Here is a 20514-nt window from a genome sequence, read left to right as displayed (position 1 = left end):
AAAATTTTCCAATAGTAACTTAAATCACTTATTACCTCATTTTCAGTTCCTGCCCCTGTCTTCACATTAACTCTTTCAGCCTCATCAGGTACTTCTTCCTCTGACTTTTTATCAGAATCCTTGAATTTTTCCTTATCACTTTGCTTTTGCTTGATACTGTCAAGGACCTTGTTGGGTTTCTGTTCTAATTTTTCTTCTCTTGTTGGATCTTCACAGTGAGAATGCTTCTGTTCTTTCAATCTTGCTTCTTCCTTCCTTTTACACTTTGGAGCTGTATCCAGTATCTGTTTTGAATACTTATCAGATTTTTGCTTTGTTGGTTTCCTATAATAGTCTTCTTCTCTGTTCTTATATCCAAGCAAACCATGAATCCCCTTTGCACTTGGTGACACCCCTCTTAAATATTTTTCTCTGTAGCTTCTGGTTCCTTCAGAACGTTCTTCCGAGTCTAGTTTATCCAAATGGCGCACATAATGTTTTCTTTCAGGCACCCATGTGTCAGTTCTATCTCTTTTCTCTTCCCCATTCTCTCTCCAGGGCATTGAGTCTCTTTCTTCCTCCCTTCGGGAATATGAAGACTGATCCCATTGCTCTCTTCCATTTCCCCAGTCTGTCCAGTTTGTGCTCAGCGGACTATGTGGGGAACTGCAGGAAGTAAAGCTTGGAGTGTGTGATCTCGGGGAAAGAGAACGGCTTACAGGGCTGCGAGACCGAGGCCTTTCAGGTCCATATCTATAACACAAAGAAAAAGAAGGATGCTACTTATTATTCTTATCGTTGTTTTATAATAATTTTATAATGTTTTATACCACTTTTCAATCACAAGACAGAAACACCAAAGCAGTTCATACCATCATAAAACATTACACTATCCAGTAACAATCTTAAGGACATTAAGATTTGTTCACATAACCAAACAATCTGATGATTTTGAACTGAATGCATATCCAGCCATCTATATATATTAGCTCTAGAGAATGACTAAAATACCTTAACTGCAAGTACCTTAACTACAAGTAAAAAGATAATTTATGAGTTCATCTACTAGTTTTTTGTCTTAACTATAGACAACAATAAACAGGAAATAATAGAAAATGGATTTATATTTTATTTAAAACTGGTATTTCACAGTGTCTGTGCATTTGGCATTTTCTTCTTGAAAATTTCAGAAACACGTAGTTTGTGCTCAGCAGATTTAACTGAGAATGTCAGTATTTCAGCATGCATTTTCTTAACACAGTGGTACCTCGGGTTACAAACGATTCAAGTAACAAACTCAGCTAACCCAGAAGTAGTACCTCGGATTGCGAACTTTGCCCCAGGATAAGAATGGAAATCATGCGCCAGTGGCGCAGCGGCAGCAGGACACCCCATTAGTGAAAGCACTCCTCAGGTTAAGAACGGTTTCAGGTTAAGAACGGACCTCCAGAATGAATTAAGTTCGTAACCCGAGGTATCGCTGTATAGCAAACAATTTTTAAGTCTTTTAACTTTTCAAAAAACACATTTCAAATCAAAAAAGTAAAAGCTTTTGTTCCTAGCTTTAGACTTGCAGAAATGTCTCCTGTCTGCCTATTTTTGTATTATCCAAAAGCATCTCTGTTCTATAAAGCAATCTCAGCGTCTTTCTGCCATCAACTGTTAACATTGTGTAATACCTGTCTGTCTCCCGCAACATGTCCCGCTCCCTCTGAGAATGGATGTCTTGGATTATTGCTGCCACATTCTTACCTGGTTTCTAAGCCAAATATAAACATACAGATTAATAGTTGTAAATAAGCTTCACACTTCAAGCTATTTAAAGAGAAGCACTGGTATGAATATTTTCAATTATTTTATTATGCTTACTTTGCAGAATGCTATGACTTAATTTCTTACTGTTGAATAAGAGAAAACTAATCAACTAAAAACAATTATTCAATTGGCAAGAAACCATTTGGTTAAAGAAGTTGCTAAGGACAGTACAAGATGGTGGTGAAGGCAGCAGCATAATACCTGACATTGCATCAGTCATGTTGCTGCTGCAGACCAGGAGGCAGAGGAGAAGGAGCAAAGAGGGCACAGTGCATTTGCAGTACACCAACCTTGCCCCTCCTGGTAAGCAGGAGTGATACAGTTGCAGGTCAAGCAAGTCTGCTGCCCCACTATAGCATCCATTGCTGGCTAGTGGCTTTACATTTCCACTCAAACTGGTGAGAAATTACAGCTATTAAGAGCCCTAATAGACACATTACCGTATTTAGACAATAATTATATGGTATAGTATCTCATCCTGTGGTTAGTTCTGGACAGGGCTTTTTTCTATAGCAAGAGGTGCCAGAACTTGTTGACCTTTTTTTTAGGGGGAGCACCCACCCCAAGTTGTTGACCTGAGTGCTGTGCCGACCTCTGCCTCTGTCGGCACCACCACACTACAGAGGTTCCAGAACACACAAAAGAAGAAGTCCCAGATTTGTCTGTTCTCTGGAACAGACACATGGAGCCTACAGAACTGAAGCAGCCATGCAGCTGAAGCTACCATTCCACATTACAAGTACCAAACTGATCATCTTCACTTGGCATTTATTCTTACCCACCCAACATTCCATTCAGCCCACACTCACTCCTTTCACAGCAGGTTCATACTGAGCACATGCGGACGACATACTTATGAGAGCCCACTGACTAACACTGGCTACAAAAATGTCTTTTTAATAAAAACTACAAACATGTCACACAACTCATCAGCAATGGCACAAGTTACACAAGCTAAGGCAGCCCTGTTCAGGGAAGTTTTTAATCTGTGATATTTTACTGTATTTTTTGTTTCTATGGAAGCTGCCCAGAGTGGCTGGGGAGGCCCAGCCAGATGGGCGGGGTACAAATAATAAATTATTATTATTATTATTATTATTATTACACGTTTCCGTTGATTTATTGTTTACAGAAAAGCTCCATAGATAAAGTTTTGCTGAAATCTTCTCTACACAGGAGTTTATTACCAATCCCAATCCCAATTCCCAGGGAACACAGGGTATGTGAGGGGAATAGGGGTCTTCTAACAACTCTCAGAACTCTTAACAATCTACTGTTCCCAAGGATTCTTTGCAGGGAACCATGACTGTTTAAAATACTATGATAGCTCTTTAAATGTATAGACAGTGCAGATGGGGTCTATGGGAGAAATCAGGGGTCTTATTTGTCCAATATGGGACGTAGGTGGCGCTGTGGATAAAACCTCAGCGCCTAGGACTTGCTGATCGCATGGTCGGTAGTTCGAATCCCTGCGGCGGGGTGCGCTCCCGTTGCTCGGTCCCAGCGCCTGCCAACCGAGCAGTTCGAAAGCACCCCCGGGTGCAAGTAGATAAATAGGGACCGCTTACTAGCGGGAAGGTAAACGGCATTTCCGTGTGCTGCGCTGGCTCGCCAGACCCGGAAGTGTCTGCGGACAGCGCTGGCTCCCGGCCTCTAGAGTGAGATGAGCGCACAACCCTAGAGTCTGTCAAGACTGGCCCGTACGGGCAGGGGTACCTTTACCTTTACTTATTTGTCCAATACTTTAGTCTTATACTCAGTCTAAGCAGAAAAGGCAGGCTTGTCCAATAAATGATACCACAGGTATATAAACAATGACGTGGTGAAGGGGAAAACTGTAGAAAAAAATTTATGAAAGCTTATCTGAAAACAACATACTAGCAATGAAAGCAGTTGAACAACTAACACCAAAATTCACAGAAAGACAGGATAACTAATTTATTTACCTTCAACTGAAGTTCTCTGTATCTTTTAGACATTCTAATAAGCAATTTGTCATCATTTATCATTGCAGGTTTTTCTTTGTAGTACTGCACCATAGCCTGAGCTGCCTCAGTGTAGGCCATTTCTAGAAAAGCCTGTTATAATACAGAAACTGTATTAGTAAAAAAAGAAAAACATGACAAAAACTGCATCTTCATAGTATATTAAAGTGAAGATCATTAGAATAAATAGAAAGATTATCTTAATATATTGTGCTATTTATGTGTTGATAAGTAGACACACTTATTTCTCTACTAATCAAGGTGTGTGTGTGTGTGTGTGTGTGTACACACACACACACACACACACACAGGCATAATTTTAGTTACACAGAAAGACAGGACACAAGTATCTTCTACTGATATGTGAAAGAAAGTAGCTTGGTAGATGCATCTTGTAATCAGGGATGTTGAAAGGACAAGATTTCCATCTTGTACTAATGGTATAAGAGCCTTGCCCTTCTTTATGTCTAGCCACACAAGGAAAAATATATCCCGAGCCCTGAGAAAGATTTCAAGTAATTTTCATTGGACCGGGTACAAAAAAATTAGTAGAACGGAAACTCATAAATGTGGGTTTTTAAAAAATGGTAACTGATTACTACAGTTTAACTATAAACTATATGGAGAAGGAAAGGAACATTGGCCTCATTTACACATCATGGTAATCCAAAAAGTGGTTTACTGAAGCTGTGCAAACTGGTGCATTCTGGAGAGCAGCCTGTACCTGCTTTGCTCTGCCTTGGTCCTTTGAGCACAGTGCAGCAGCTAAATCAAAGTGTGGCTTAGCATGTCATCTGAACTGGAAATTGGGTTTAAAGTTTCTCTTCCTTAACCATGATAGGGGTTGGGAGAGAAATTTGGTTCACTTTGTGTTTCAATATGAACCTACCTAAATCACATTCCTTAAAACAACATGCACACTGAAACAGCCTTCCTTCAAATTTCACACTTCTGGATTTTACAATGCATTTCCCCAACCAAATAATGTGTACAAAAATGTTTATATTAGGAGAAAGCATGCCTAGTGAAAACAGCATACAAAAATGAATTATATAAAGAAAAACTGCTTCTAAAAATGTATGTATATCTATATAAAGGCCAAAATTGCATCCAAAATGAGTATTATCAGGAGAAATGTGCATTACAGTTCTGATGAAAAGTTACTGAATAAATTTGCAAACTAGAGTGAAAATGTGGAGATGCAAACTTGAGGTAGGAAAAATGAGAAATTGAGAGACACAAAATCGATAGATTTATCCATCCTTAAGATTGGCTCTTAAGAGTGGACAGGAAAACCTAACCTATACAAGGATGTTCTCCTCCACTGAGAAAAGGTCACTAAAGCCACTAATCTCCTACAATGCAGTCCTGTGTTTGCTTGACAAAGTTCCTGTAAAATATGCAGGCATCTGAAAATACAATGATCTAAACTGGGCATCTGAACTAGAGTATACACAATTCACCTTATAAATAAAACAAGCAATTATTCTGGAAGAACTAAAGAGCTAACTACACACAGTCACTTTTGAAATACCAGTAACTACTGCACTTTAAGAAAATGCAATTTATGTTAAAAACTCAAACAATACATTTACGGTACATATTTATGCTTTTATTATAGCAAGCAATAAAAAGAAGGACATACTTGATTGGTGGATTTCATAAGGATATAATTAGTGACTTTTCCAAAGGGAAGTCCAAGATTAATAACATCATTCTCTGTACAGCTTCCTTCAGGAAGATTACAGATGTGTACTACTCGACCTGGTGTACTTTTCCTTTGTGGCAGCTGAAATTATTAAAAATAAATGTATAGACAGATATCTAAAACAGCATCCAACTAGACGCATACTTTAAAAAACCCTCTTTCTTAACTTGCACTGTATAGGAATACAAGCCTTAAAGGCAAATCTATATGTTGTCTTTCTCCTGTAATCCTATGCATTCATTTCATATCTCAGGCATATCAGTTTTCCATACACTGCTCAAAATACATTAAGATCAGATCTAGTAACAATAAACAGCTTGATCAACAGTTAGGACAGAATGGGATTTAAGTCTATCCTAGCCATAATTATACTACTGTAAATAGTTAATATGAATTATTTATTATTTATTATTATTGTTGTTGTTGTTGTTGTTATTTCTTATACACTGACTTTCCTTTCTCAGGGTGGCTAACAATAAAAAATGAAACATTAAAATGAAGTTGAAACCATAAAACAATGGAGCCCCCACCCTGCCTCTGGCTTACATGAGCGACAAGGTGGTGGCTCCATTATCTGGAGGGGTGGGCAGCTGTGTGCACCTCAGTGGAGAAGTTTAAAGGAGCCCCCACCTAGCCTCTGGCTTGCACAAGCTGGAGGTGGGGCGGGGGCTCCATTATACTTCTACATTAAGGCGCACACAGCTGCCTTCCTCTCAGTGGAGAAGTGCCAGGCAGTAGGAGCAAGCTGCCTCATCCCTGGGCCCACAAAGCACTGGGGTGAAACCGCCTTAGCTCCAAGCTGAGGTGGTTTCACCCCTGGGCCTTGCAGGGCTGGGGCTTGCAGCTTGCCCCTCCCTTCTGACATCACAATGTAGCACCAGATCACGATCTTTGGCTGGTGATACATTGCAATGCTGAAAACCTAACACTGCACAGCTCTACAGGGTGCTTTTAAAGTCTTTTAATTTTCTACATATCACTTAAACAGAGAGGAAGCATATACATGAATGTGGAAGGAGTATGGGACCAGCCCGGGGCTACACGCAGGCCAGCAATTAATTCAAAATTAATTAGAAATACTGTTATATCATTCAAGTATATTCAATTATATTGTTTTAATGCTGTTAAAGAAAACCCTGGTGTTCACTAAGAGCTGAATGCTGAACTATACTTAGTATATTGTGTGAGATACTCACATTTACTCCGGATGGTATAGAAGAAAACGTAGAACCTGGCTGGCCAAATGAAGGTGTAGAGTTGTATGATGTCCCCACGTTTAAAGTGTAATCTAAACAAATGGAACGTATTCAGTGACAACCCAGAAATGTGTATGAGGTACAAAAAACGAAGAAGTGCTACTTTCTTAAATAACTAGTATCTTTCTAACATTGGGAAAGCAAATCCTATCTGTCACAGCCTTCCAGGTTCATGGAGGTATAAGCCCATCCTACATAGCAGTCTTTCTCTAATGATAGGCTACCACTGCCCATGATTCTCTGGAGAAATTCTACAAATAGAGGGTGGGCTGATTTCCTGAGCCCAGTGAAGCATCAAGTCAAAATGAAATATCCATCATGGTCCTGTTTCTGCTGGGCAAGATGAACATAAGGAGAACCCTGCTGGAACTGACCAAGCAACTATCAAGTCAAGAATTCTGTTCTCACAATGGACAAAATGCCTATGGGAAGCCCACAAATATGAAATGAGCGCAGCATTCTCTTGTTATTCAGAACTGGTATTCAGAAGGCATAGTACTTCTAATCCAAGATATACTATGTAGCCATTATGACTAATGGCCCCTGATAGCCCCATCCTCTGTGATGAATTTTGTTTAAGCCTCTTTTAAAACCATCTAGCTTGGTTGCCATCACCAGAACATTTAGTATCAAATTCCATTGGCTAAGAATGTGTTTAGCATGCTCCATAGTTTAACTATGCATTATGTGAATGAGGATGTACGTACTTCCTTTGGTCTGTCCTGAATCTCCCACCATTCTGATTTATTCACTGTAGCACCATTGTCTGACCTTGAGATGTGTTCTTTGTTGCTTTTAGGATCTTTGTTGGAAAAGGCAAACAGCAAAGGGAGCATAGCGGTCTGATTCAGACTTTCCCCATGCCTGTCTTCAGATTTTTATTTATTTTTTAAACAATTTTTCAACTTTAAAGTTTTTAGAGTGATGAACAAGTATTAAAAATAAATCTACATATAAGAAATCTAAATAAATTTAAATATATAAAAACTGAAGTAATATAAAATGGCAATAAAAAGCAGATAAATCAACTAATTCAATTGAAGTAAAGCAGTAAAGAATACAAAAATAAACACATCATCAGCCAGCAGTCAGAGGAATAAAACCAGACTTACTATTCATTATAAAGGCTTAGATTCATTTAAAAGATTTATTAGAATACGGTAACAGTGACAGAGCTATGGGGCATTCTCCTTTGGCTGTATGCATGATTTGGATGATAGTTGGCCGCCTGGACAGATGATCTAGTTCATTTGCTATCAAAAATGTCTGGATGGGTTCAATCAGAACAGTTATAAATACATCCAAAAATACAGTATATTTGTTCTTTCTTTATATATTATTGCATAATGCTACATTATCGCATAAAGCTTTTTTTAAAAAAAACTTGGAACACAAATACATTAACGTATAGCTAATATTATGTCATGTGTGAATAAACATACAATTAAACGTAACCCTGCTTGCTGCAACTGTATGCCAACTAAAAAAAGGTTAAGGATGCAATCCTATGCTCACTTACCAGGAGTAAGTCTTGTTCAACTCAAAAGGTCTTACTTCTGAGTAGACATATATAGGAGTGCACTTTTAATTATATATATTTTTGATATTGTAATTTACCTTCGGAACCAGAAAGATTAAATGCAGATGTGTTATTTGGAGAAGAGTGCAGCATTCCTTCTGCTGAACTTAGCACACACCGTATGTTGGAACTAAAAAGAAACAAAGGTTGACATTCAGCAACACAGTAGGAAAACTGGAAAAGATCTTGGCCTAAATACTCAGAGTTATCACAGAAACTCCCCTGCTCACTACCAGAAATTATTCTGTTATTCCAGGGACATTACATCACTGACGTATTAGGACTGCTTTGTAGGGCATTTGCACTATTGGTTTCGCTGCAGCCTCCTCAAGAATGTCAACCCATAAGGATCAAGCATGCAAATGAAGTGGGAGTGGCAAAATAATGGTTAGGATTGTCAAAAATAGCATAAGCCAGTGTGAAGCTATGGGTTTCAGATGGAAATTGTATCTGGAGATAGCATGCATTCCTTCTGCTTCCAGTAAGAACAGCAGTATGTGTGCAAATACATCTGTCTTGCAATATAGTTGTTTTGCAAGACAAATAATTGGACCTCGGTACTCTAGTCTACATCTTGATATCATTTGTCATGCATGCATTGTCTGTAGAAGATTCGAAACACATACATTCATTTGCAAAAGGTTCCTGTGTTCATTACTAGAATTTACATCCACACAGTATTTATGGTTAACATGTTTTATGATTAGATCACAACTTTAATTCAAGAAGCTTGTACAAGAAACTAAATAAAACAGTAATATAAGTCACAAAGCAGGCACAAAATTGTTTCTTTACTTAACACTCACTTCTCTGAGAAAGCAATGCATTTTTGAATGTGAAGATTTCCTTTAATATGCTGATCCCAGTCCTACGTAAAAATAGTGAGAAAATATAATAAAATTGTGGGAAAATAGAAGAAAACACATGCAGCAGCATTTGTTATAATAGGCCATATGAATGGCTGTATTAGAAGTTTCCGGGGATTTTTGTTTTTGTAGAAAATCCCATACTATTCCAAAATTTGACATGAAATTACTCCAGATGAAACAAATCTGACCTACTTAAACTCTGCAAACATGCACTATGCAAGTATCCAGGCCCATAAATTCCTAGCCATAGCTGGAGTCCACAAACTGTCAAGCCCTACTGCTGTGCTCCTTCCAGTGACTCTACTGTGGCTGAATTAAGCTGTTCCAACAGCTGCTGGAATTGCTCATCCCATTTACAGCAGTATCACTGGAGGAACACTGAAACAGGACTGGACGTTTTCTGAACCCCTACTGCGGAAGGGGGTTTTGTATGTGAAGGAGCCATATCTGCACAAAGGGACTGACTGATCCACCTAAATCCATCCCACTTCAGTCTTGCTGGTGCTCAGTTGTAGGTTCATTCTGTCCCATTTTCTTATTTATTTATTTCATTTGAAATCACAAGGTGGTGGACAATAGAGAATACATTAAACTTACAGTATGAATTAAAACAGCAGTTAATACCTCAGGGTAGACATACAATTAACAAATACAGCAACTAATGGACAGCAAGGTGCAAACATCATTCAATCATTAATTCATTTTATGCTTACTTTTTGAAAGAATACACAAGAAGTCTACATTTAAATGGTGTGTATTTTGTACACGCTTTTAACATAAACTGCACAATTTTCAATGTATTCATTTGTAAAATGAACATTTTGTGTCACATAATATATTGCTTTCATGCATATTTCTGTGCAGTGAAACTGCATTTCAACTGCATCTGAAGAAGTGTATAGTCAGACTGGGAGTTACATTCTTATCCACAAGCAAATTAGGAGCACTAGATCAGGTTGAGCAACTGTAAAAGAGCAAACCAGATAAATTCCTCCTCCATGCCTATCTGCACAGTGCCCTACAGTACAGCAGAACTGGTACTCAGGCTTCTTGTTTTTAATTGCAAAATACAAGAACCAAAAAAGCCGGGTGACAAGAAATCTCCTGACTGCAATATTTCTGTTTTTTAAAAGGACATATAAGGAAGGCTGAGTAAAAGCAATGTAGCGAAAATTTCTGAAGTGCTGAATATACTTTGAGTGCCCACAAATGTTTTAAAAATATATTTATTTCAATGTATGTGACATTTAAAAACAAAGCAAAAAAATCTTTGTTCATTTACCAAAATTTCCAATAAGAGGAGTTATTGACAACAAAGATGAAAAATATATCAACCCTGAGATGTGATTCTTTTCTTAACATGTCAAATTATGTATTTATTGATGATAATAATATTAATTTCTTACCTATCCATCACCTTAAGGTATCACGGAAGGTTACAACATTAAAAACAGTTTATTTCTCACCATACTGGGGAACAATCTGATATAAATCACTTACAAATATGAATGAGGCTCCAAATACATATCACCTGAGGATAAGGAACTGGTACCAGAAGCTGGTAGATTACTACAGTACCATGGCAAGATAAGAAGCTAAGTTAGGACAGACATTTCTCTTACCAAGTTTTGTTCTAAAGGATACACTTTTCCCAGCACCAGAAATGTAACTCCATTAGTATTAATATTTTCTTATGGAGGAAGTTCATCATTTCACAAAAACAGCCATCTTGTAAAATAAAATAACATGGCCTTCCTTGTGACAACTGGATGAGAGCAGAACCTAGCTATTGCAGAATCGTGATTAATTTATCTACTATTTTAATACCTGCTCTTCGTGAAGCAGTCTGACAAATCATTGAAATACTAGAGCTCTTCTCCCCAAAGTGCTTCAGATATAAGGAAAGTTCTACATTTATAATCCATCTGTGTGTATAATAAATTTCCTCAGTGTACAACTAACAGAATATTTTAAAGCATATTTAGCTTGAAGCAAGCCCCGCTAATTTTAATGGCTAAATCTTCTTAGGACTGTAGCCTTTGGGTGATATTAAACAAAGTTTTACTCAGAGAAACCTACTGAAATGAATGGACACAACATAGTAGTGGTCATTCATTTCAGTGGGTCTGCTCTTGAGTAAACTTGTAAGACCCATGTAACAACCCACAAATACACAGACTAAAAAAAACTAATAAACTCAACAGTTACACAACTTATACCAGGAATGCCTTGGAGTTAATTTAATGAAACACACTTCCAAGTACTAGAAAGATGTCCAGTTCTCCCCAAGACGTACCTTTAGATCAAAGACCTTCTTATCGCATAAGGTGCAGATGTGAGGGAAGCAAACAGGTGCTATACTATGAAAGTCATTTAGCTCATGAGACTGAAGAGGTCTCACTGACAAATCTGCTTCCTGCTTCTGTCTCATTCGTGAGTTGCTGAAATTCTGCTTACTGCTTTTGGTTCTGCTGAAAGGAAGTGGAGCGCCAGCACTGAACTTTGTGTCAGGCGTTGGTTCTTCAGGGTTGTAGAGATCGTTTCTTATTTCATATGGGGCACTTGTTGATGGCCACATGCTGGCATTGGGCATGGTGTCAGGCTTATTTTGGCTAGGAAAAGTAGAAGGATTTTCCCACTGCTTTGTTTCTGTTTCATGTATTACAGAACCCGCCTCGCCTTTTTGATTTATAATCTGATGAGAATTATGTGGATCAGCAGCAAAAGTCAAAGTCTGTACACCAGCTGTATGCTGGCCTTTAGAACTCACTCCATAAAAGTCTTTCTGAAATCCTGGATGGTTGTCATGCTTACCAAAATGACCATCATAGGTTCCAACTCCAGAAGAAGTTGGGACTGAATGAGACGCAGTGGTCACAAAGCCATGCTGGCTGCACTGTTCCGCATCAGAGGGAAATACTTGTTTACCATAGTCATAAAATCCACCTGTAGCAGAGGAGATGCCAGACTTATTTAGTCCCATAACTACAGCCTGTTGTCCAGCTGTCTGAGATATTACACCTCCAAAAGGATTTATGACAACAGCATTTGGGTTTTGATTTTGAAGGTTATTTACAGGCCCCAGAGTTCCACTCGGTACTGCCAAAGCGGGGTTTTGTGCTGGAAAATGTATTCCACCAGGTGGGAATCTAGAGTTGGTAACTCCAGGCCCCCCAACATGTCCCTGAGGAGTGTTAAACATGGATGGATGTCTTAATTGGTTGAACAGAGGCTGAGACATGGCCACTTTGGAGAGAACTTGATTCAGGACAGTTGCAGCTGCTGTGTTGTTGGTGACTGCTGTCTGAGCCAATTTTAGCCTGTGCAGGGTAAGCTGGGCTTGCAGCTGAGCAAGCTGAAGACCTGCAGGAGAAGGAAGCAGAGGATTCGGGGTGCTGACAGAGAACAGATTCTTGTCCAGAAGCTTGGCAGCACTGCAAAACAACAGGCAATAGTTTTAGTTTAAATTAGTAATTTAACAGTAGACCCTTGTCACCATGACTAAGTGGTAAGATGCTACCCATGATATCTATCCTTGCTAAACCCCTGGAAGGAAGGAAAGTGATTTATGACATACTATTAACCCAGCCCGTCCCCTAATGTGTCTGGAACTATATTCATTTCAGTTATGATGCTAAAGGCAGATCAGTGTTTCAAAGATTTAAAAAGAGGCTTATGTTCATTTGGGACCCAAGCCAAAAAACTATGTGAAGGTCAATGGAAGGACTTCATTGAATCCAGTGGGTTTTCTTATAAGCCCATTACTGAGCAGTTAATAGAAGGGTGCTTTCCTTGTAACAAATAAGCCAGTGAAAATTAAATTTGCCCAAAATAAGAAGCCGGTCAGTGCAAGTCAGCTTTCACCAACCTGGTGTCCTCCAGATGTTGTTGGACTACAAGCATAGCTGTCAACTTTTCCCTTTTTTAAAGAGAAATTCCCTTATTCCGAATAGGATTCCTCGCAAGAAAAGGGAAAAGTTGACAGCTATGACTACAAGTCCCATCAGTCCCAGAAATATTAAGCTAAATGGGTCAATGGTATGACTCAGAAGAAGGCAGCTTCCTAGTTTCTTAAGGTACCAGATATTCATTGCTACTGCACAAGCAGAAGTGTCACTGTTTCCAATGTATGTTCAGGCAGGAAGGGGAAATACACATGACAAAAATTACAAAAACGCTGTTAAAACGACAGACAGCAAATATAGAGCTTTAGTTTTAGCACTGCTGAGTGTTGGACTAGATGATGTTTGGGGTTCCTCCCAACTCTACAATTCTATTACTGTATTCTATAATCCAGGGCTAGTGTAAAGTGCCATTGATTAAGGCATGGCTGTGGACTGAAGGGGCAAGCGTCCTTCCCTGTGCCAACCATGTGCAACTCACATGACTGTTTCCCTGTTTCAGGCAACCTGCCCAACAGCATGTTCCAGTGGTGTATCTGAGATGTTCTGCCAGTATTATCTGCAATGGCAGTGATGTATCAGGTGTTCTGCCAGTCCAGTGAGGCTTCTGCCAAGTCCTTTAGCCCTTCAACTATAGGCAATCGTGTTTAGGATTATGCCTTAGGGCTTTGAAGGATCAGCATTTGCTTATTAGACTAATTCACACACCACTCTTACTTTTAAAAATCCCAGAGCAGTTTACAAATCACAGCCAAATATACAATAGAGTAAATTAAAAGCATAAAATCATATTCATCCTTAAAACAGCTAGTAAACACGTCCATTGACTACTAGATTAGAAACATGATAATGTTTTTTCCCCCAAGAATGTAACTACTAACCACTCTTCACTAACCCTCCCCACCCAAGGGCATTTTGGAGATGGGCTTCTGGTTTAGGATTATTGGTCAACTGGGGTTCAAGGGACTGAGAATGCGTCCCTTGAAAATATAGGCACGGCAAATTGTTTCATTGTTTGCTATTACTGTAATTACTATAAGCATATAGAATAGGAATGGCTTTCTGGCAAAAGTTATTTACAAACAGATGTTTATTTTAACCAACTTTATTAGTTTAATTATTGTTCACATGAAATGCATATTTGTAGGGAAAATTTACTCAAAGTATACAAAGAATTCACAATATAACATTTATGTGTGTGTTTCATTTAAAATAGGAAGCTGATCTGACATATTTTGGAGGGGAAATTGATAGCAGTTGAGTGCCAAGTGAGGAACTGATGGAACACAAATGACTATCCTTTGTCATTCCAACCAAGTTACATATCTCCAAATCCAAGATATCTAGCTTATACTATTATTGTAAGTTACACTCTGTGAGCAATACATTCTATTGTTCAAACGACGGCAGTTAGATGCAGAGGAATGAGTACAGCTGCTTTTCATATCTGCAACATTGTTTGTTGGATTTTACACTGTTAACTGCCTCATTGACTTGTGCCATAAATAATCAGCATGCTTCAAATGGTTGTTCTCCGTTTCCACAATTAGTTACACTACTTATAATGCTGAAAAGAACAAGAATGATGAGCCAAACAACCAAATGTGGATTTCAAAAGCAAATTTGATTGTAACTTTCCTGTCTTTCTTCATCTGCACTTCTTCTGCTATCATTAATACTGGCAGATGAAAATTTAAACCATTTACTAAACAGGATTGCCAGATCTTCACTCAGATATGGCACTTATCTCTTTCAGAATTCTATAGTGAAGAGAGGACGTAGCCATTAGGCCTTCATCCTTGCTATCCCACTGTCCCCTTTACCCCTTCACAGATGATGAAAAACTAGAAATCTGTTTCTAGGGAAATAATTAAAAGGTCAACTTCAGGCATGGTAAGGAACCAGTTAAGAAATCAGCTAATTGAAACAACAAATTTCAATAATGGCAGTGCCCGGAAAAAGAAAGCAGCTGCTTAAAAAAGTATTGAACTATTGATGATTGAAAGTTGAACTCCTAAACACAATTTGTACTGAATGGGACTTCTGAGAAAACATGAGCTGTCCTATGGGTAATACAGTGCAATGTCTCATATGGAACTGCAATTTCAATTCTGCTTTCAACTGATTGAAGAATACCAACTGGAAGAATAATGGCTTAACAGTGGTAAAGGGAGCTGGTGTAGAAAGGAGCTTCACTGATGAGCAATGAACCAATTAAATAGCACCACACTGGAAAAGGACGTGATTATGAGGAAAGGAATATTTCACACCCAACATACAAAATCTGGACTAGAAAGAGGGCATATTTATTGCCAGAAAAATAAAAAAATAAAAACTCAAGTTGGTACAAATGATTTATAATGCAGTTATGCAACTTTGTATCAGTTGAACATGCTCTAAATAACTGGCTTCACTTTATTTATTTATTTAAAAAATAATATCTTCCTTTCACAGACACCCCACCGCTTAGCATTTCAACTGATTTCATGAGAGTTTAACCTTAAGACTTGCTTACGAATGGTAGATACAAATAAGATACTTCACATTCATAAACACCAACTTGTTTCTGCTTGGGCCAAGGCTTTCTCCCATCAACCCACCCAACCTATAAAAACTAATGTCAAGATTTGAGACTGCTCAGCTTTACAAGATTCAAGCCATTATGTACCAAACCTTAGCGTCCCAACATATGTGATATGATCGGAAACTCCCATGCATGTCATTACTCCTACTAGAGAATTAGGCACACTCATGCCGAATTATATGCTATGAAAGATAGACTGTGTAGCTGGCATCTGGAATGCTACATTTTATACTTTGCTATGTGGGTATCACAACAATTACAACTATTGTTTTATTCCTTATCCATATTCTGCTAATCATACCAAATGTTTTTTAGGCAACTTGACTCAAATGTGTGTTAATGAACATGAAATAGTAATTTCAATTTTAAAAGTGAGTTTGAATTACCTTTCAATTCCTTACTATTTTAGAAGAGCAAATAATGTTTCTTTAATTTGACCAAACGAAAGTGCATGCAGTAGCAGGCACAACTCAGACTAGTTCAACAGCTGCAGTGGCAGTCTAAAACTTTCTACTATCTGTGAGATTCATGGAATGGGCACCTGAGAGATACAGTAAAATCATTCATCTCTTCTGCATGCTGTCATAGTAAGTCTTGAATGCACCAGGGGCTTTCCACACCATAAATAAATAAACCAGTTAATCTGAGAGGGCTGATCCATCCCTAAGGACATTGTTTTAGAATACCAAAATTTCATTACAGGAGCAAAATGAACAACTCAGCGGGTAAGGATAGTGTGAAGATCAGCTTCAGTTGCTAAAGCAAATACGAGTCTGCTTAGTAGCAGAACAGAAGGTGAGGTTGTGTCCCTGTGGCAAAATGTTTGGGTTGCTTTGTGCAGCTGTTTTAGAGTACAAGTGACCTTTGCAGCACCCAGACTTTGGAATTCCCTAACTAGGAAGGGTTTGTTTTTGCTTGTTTCCTATGTAATGGCCTTGTGCCACAGCCTTGAGAGGCTGAATTTTATTTTATTTTGCTTTTTTGCTGTCCCTCCAAGTGTGGAAGCTATTTTATGGGACTAGTCTTTGTTCGATATATAAAAGAAGACCCCAGCACAGACAACACAGATTCTTTTTTAAAAAAATGCATGAGGTGGGGAAATACATTTTAGTCTGTAACAGGTACGAAGTTTAAGGTTAGACTTAGACTACTTAGCAAAAGGCCTAGATCAGACTATTGAGAGATGGGTAGCAGCAGGACAGGAAGGGGATTTCCTTGGGGTGTTTGTTTCACCTCCTTGTAGCTCACATTAGTTGTGGAAAAATTGAACAATATGTCATACAGAAAACTGCAAGAGGGAAGTGGATAGGAATCTGGAGAGATGAGAAAGGCTGGATTTAAAGTAAGCCTGCTGAAATGAACATTTTGTGATTAGTATTATTTCAGGCTTATATTTGTCTATTGCCATTTTCATTCTGTCATCATCATGATTAATATTGACGCAACCATTTTTCAAAATACTAAAAATATGAAAAATCAATATGGCTTGAGCCCAAACTACCTGAAAGATTGTATTTCCCTATACAAACCTGCTAAGATCCTTGGGTGAGCAACTTCTCTTGGATGCATCAATCATAGAAGCACAAGAGACAGCCTTTTCTGTGGCTGCTCCCATATTGTGGCATTTCCTCCCAGGAGGTTAGACTAGCTCCCTCTTTCCACTGCAGATGTCTGATCTCCCTGGAGACCAAGAGATGTGACGACAGACTGCTCTGCCTCCTTTCTTTTAGCAAATGTTTTGTGCCACTGGAAAAGTCGTAATTCTGTATTGATTTGATTTGTTTTGTTTTGGATGTTGTATGTAATGCCAATAAAAGGTTTTATGAATATGGAATATGAATATGGAGCTCCCTCTTTGTTATCCATCTGCTGGCAGCTTAAGACCTTTTAATTCAGACAAACCTTTGAAAATTAAGGTGCAGATGATGCTGATCACTAGGGCTGCTGTTAGGGGAATCTGTTTTTAATTGCTCATTCTAAATGTGTTTGGATATGTTTTAATTATTGCTTTTAGCTAGTTTTTATTATTTTGTATTTTATAATGTTGTTTATTTATTTTATATTTTAAAATGTTGTAAGCCACTTTGAATCCCAATTTAAGAGAAAGGTGGGATATAAATTTATTAAATAAACAACTAATTGCATTTTGGAAAATTGTGGATGTATTTCTTTTGATACATAACACACAACCAGTGCAGCTGAGTCACTCCACCACTTCTGTCGCCATTAACATTCAAGAACCTATAGTTGTTTATGGTAAGTAATCTAGATCTCTGGATTAGTAAAGTAATCCCTTCTGTGAAAGTGATGAAAAGCTAAGCAGAAAATATGCCCCTTCAAATATTCAAATAATCTGATGATTGCTTATTCCAAGCCAAAATAAATAGCAAATTAAGTAGTTGTGCATGTGCTTTAAAAAACTATATTTCTATTTTTAGAAACAAAACATCTTTGAATAACATTTGTAGAATGATTGACTTCAACTGGTGGGCTGACCATTAGGTAACAGAATATTAAATTAGTCTGCAACCTAGTTGTCTTGCAAACCACACTGTAACTAAGATAGTACACATTGCATTTAATTATTTACCCCTTTAAACCAGAGCTTTCCAAACTGTGTGCCACAACACGCTAGTGTGTTGGCTGCAGTGTGTAGCTATGTTGCTTGTCCTTGGACTGGAAAGGGGTTAGTTTAACCTCCAGTTTGCTAGTAAAATTACTGTGTTGAGAAATGATGCAAAACTGAATTACTGTGTCATGAAATGATGCATGTCTAAAAAGTATGTCACCAACATTAAAAGCTCTGCTTTAAACAAATATGAAGAAGGGATCAGAGGAATCAGGCTTTTGGCTGATTTATATTCTACAGCCTTTTAAATGTGCTTGTGGGAAGGGGAGGGGTTATAGTTTTAACTATTTACTTGTGTTTTTACCTTGTCTTTTATGATGTGAATGTCCCAGAGATTTTGTGATGAAGGGCGGTATATAAAATGAATGAATGGGAATCAAGCCCTACATCCAATAATTCACTATCAGCAGGTGTGTTGGGAATTTTCACAGGGAGTCTAATCAGATTCCCAAACCAGTGACAGGCTATAACGCTAAACTTGTACATATTTCTGCACGGAAGGGTCTGAAAGGTAAACTCAAAAGTAGTTCCACAATAAGGATTAGGAGGTGATGGCAGTTAACACTGTATGAAGTACTTGTACATAAATCCGCTGGCTAACGCAGATGGTAATGTTTAACTATCATGGACATAGCACTAATTTTAACAACATGCTATCTATTCAACACACCACTTCAAAAATTGGCAGCATCTCATTTTTTCCTCTCTCTGAGCAAAGTCTACTTCCTAGCCAGTGAATGATGCTGATACGGTGCCAACTGTGGAAATACTACACTTAATCCAGACCATCCTATTCTTATGATTATTAGGGTGCTGTTGTTTTAGGTTAACACAGATCTTAGTATTTTGGATATGTGGGATGCCTCATTCATTCAAAATGACAGATGATAAGTCACTGGCTTCCCTACCCATTCTCCCTACTACCTGACTGTGGATATTGCTATAAGGAATCTTACCCACAGTTGTGATTGGCTCTGCATTGCAGGCTGTGGGCTTTTTTCCTCCTCTATGCATGACTATGATTTGTTCTTTAACAATAATAGAGTAAATCGCTCTATGATTTTGGTCCCATTATACAGTTTTAACTTTATTCCTTACAAGGAAGGTATTGGGAAAAATATATATCTGTGTGCTGTGCTGGCTCGCCAGATGCAGCTTGTCACGCTGGCCACGTGACCCGGAAGTGTCTTCGGACAGCGCTGGCCCCTGGCCTCTTAAGCGAGATGGGCACGCAACCAGAGAGTCCGACACGACTGGCCCATACGGGCAGGGGTACCTTTACCTTTACCTTTTTTAAGTTGGGGTGCAAACCCTGGTCCCCAATGGAGATCCTCTTAAGCTATCCTGCCATTTTGCTTCTTAGTCCAGGTCCAGCTCAGGGTCTGGCATGCCAGCTATATCTCCAGGTTCACAGGTTGCTTATAGAGGAGTGGACCCAATATGCCAGGCGTTCTTATCAGCACTGTGCTAGTAAGGGGGTAGGGGTTGCATTTGCCAGCAGGTAGGGTGCCTGATGGCGGAATCCTTGCACTGCCAAACTCAATGAGCTGCAATAACCTTAACTGTTTATCCTATGTGTAGTCTTTGCTCCTGGAAAATGAACTCTATTATGCTGGCACAATAAAATACAAACAGCAATACAGTGGTACTTCAGGTTACATACGCTTCTGGTTACAGACTCCACTAACCCAGAAATAGTGCTTCAGGTTAAGAATTTTGCTTCAGGATGAGAACAGAAATCGTGCTCTGGCGGCGCGGCAGCAGCAGGAGGCCCCATTAGCTAAAGTGGTGCTTCAGGTTAAGAACAGTTTCAGGTTAAGAACGGACCTCCGGAACGAATTACTTAACCCGAGGTACCACTGTACTATTAACAAAGTTTTTAAAAGCTGACAGGATTTCGATTGCTGTTAAAAGTTCTGGTGTCTCGGGGGAAACAAAACAAATGAGCAAAGTGAATTTGCCTAGAGGGAATTTCACATAAAACGTACTTTCACTGGTGGCCACACACATGACCTCTGAAGCCAGAGGCACTCAGAGAAGGCTCTCAAATGAAAAACCCCAATTGTTGGGCAGGTTTATATGGAAGAAAGCACTTCTTTAGAATCCCTGGCCCCACAACATTAAAGGCTTTCTGGTAAAAATCAACACCTTCTATTGTGCCTGATACAAACTGGAATCCAGTGACAATCATTAACTACTGGGGAAATA

The 20514-nt window shown here is 38.7% G+C and overlaps 1 protein-coding gene across 12 annotated transcripts in view; it reads right to left on the bottom strand.

Annotated features, from left to right (window-relative positions):
- Positions 1 to 20514, bottom strand: part of RBM20 (RNA binding motif protein 20) — a gene marked incomplete at its 5' end in the record, with an annotated part of 108939 nt that overhangs the window by 14638 nt on the left and 73787 nt on the right. For 10 of the 12 annotated variants that reach the window (XM_083441697.1, XM_083441695.1, XM_083441686.1 and 7 more), the window contains 8 exons: positions 36 to 732; positions 1659 to 1738; positions 3741 to 3872; positions 5425 to 5568; positions 6684 to 6775; positions 8361 to 8452; positions 9129 to 9190; positions 11488 to 12625. In XM_083441697.1, coding sequence (XP_083297823.1) covers positions 36 to 732; positions 1659 to 1738; positions 3741 to 3872; positions 5425 to 5568; positions 6684 to 6775; positions 8361 to 8452; positions 9129 to 9190; positions 11488 to 12625 — 2437 coding nt within the window. Of the gene's footprint in view, positions 1 to 35; positions 733 to 1658; positions 1739 to 3740; positions 3873 to 5424; positions 5569 to 6683; positions 6776 to 8360; positions 8453 to 9128; positions 9191 to 11487; positions 12626 to 15134; positions 15573 to 15653; positions 15699 to 20514 lie in introns of those variants that run through there. The other 2 variants (XM_083441694.1, XM_083441693.1) reach the window with 2 other exon arrangements.

Source organism: Podarcis tiliguerta, assembly GCF_965153285.1.
Source record: "Podarcis tiliguerta genome assembly, chromosome: 5".
Lineage (NCBI taxonomy): Eukaryota > Metazoa > Chordata > Lepidosauria > Squamata > Lacertidae > Podarcis > Podarcis tiliguerta.
The sequence above is the reverse complement of the archived record's forward strand: the minus strand, read 5'-3'. Positions and strand labels throughout refer to the sequence as shown.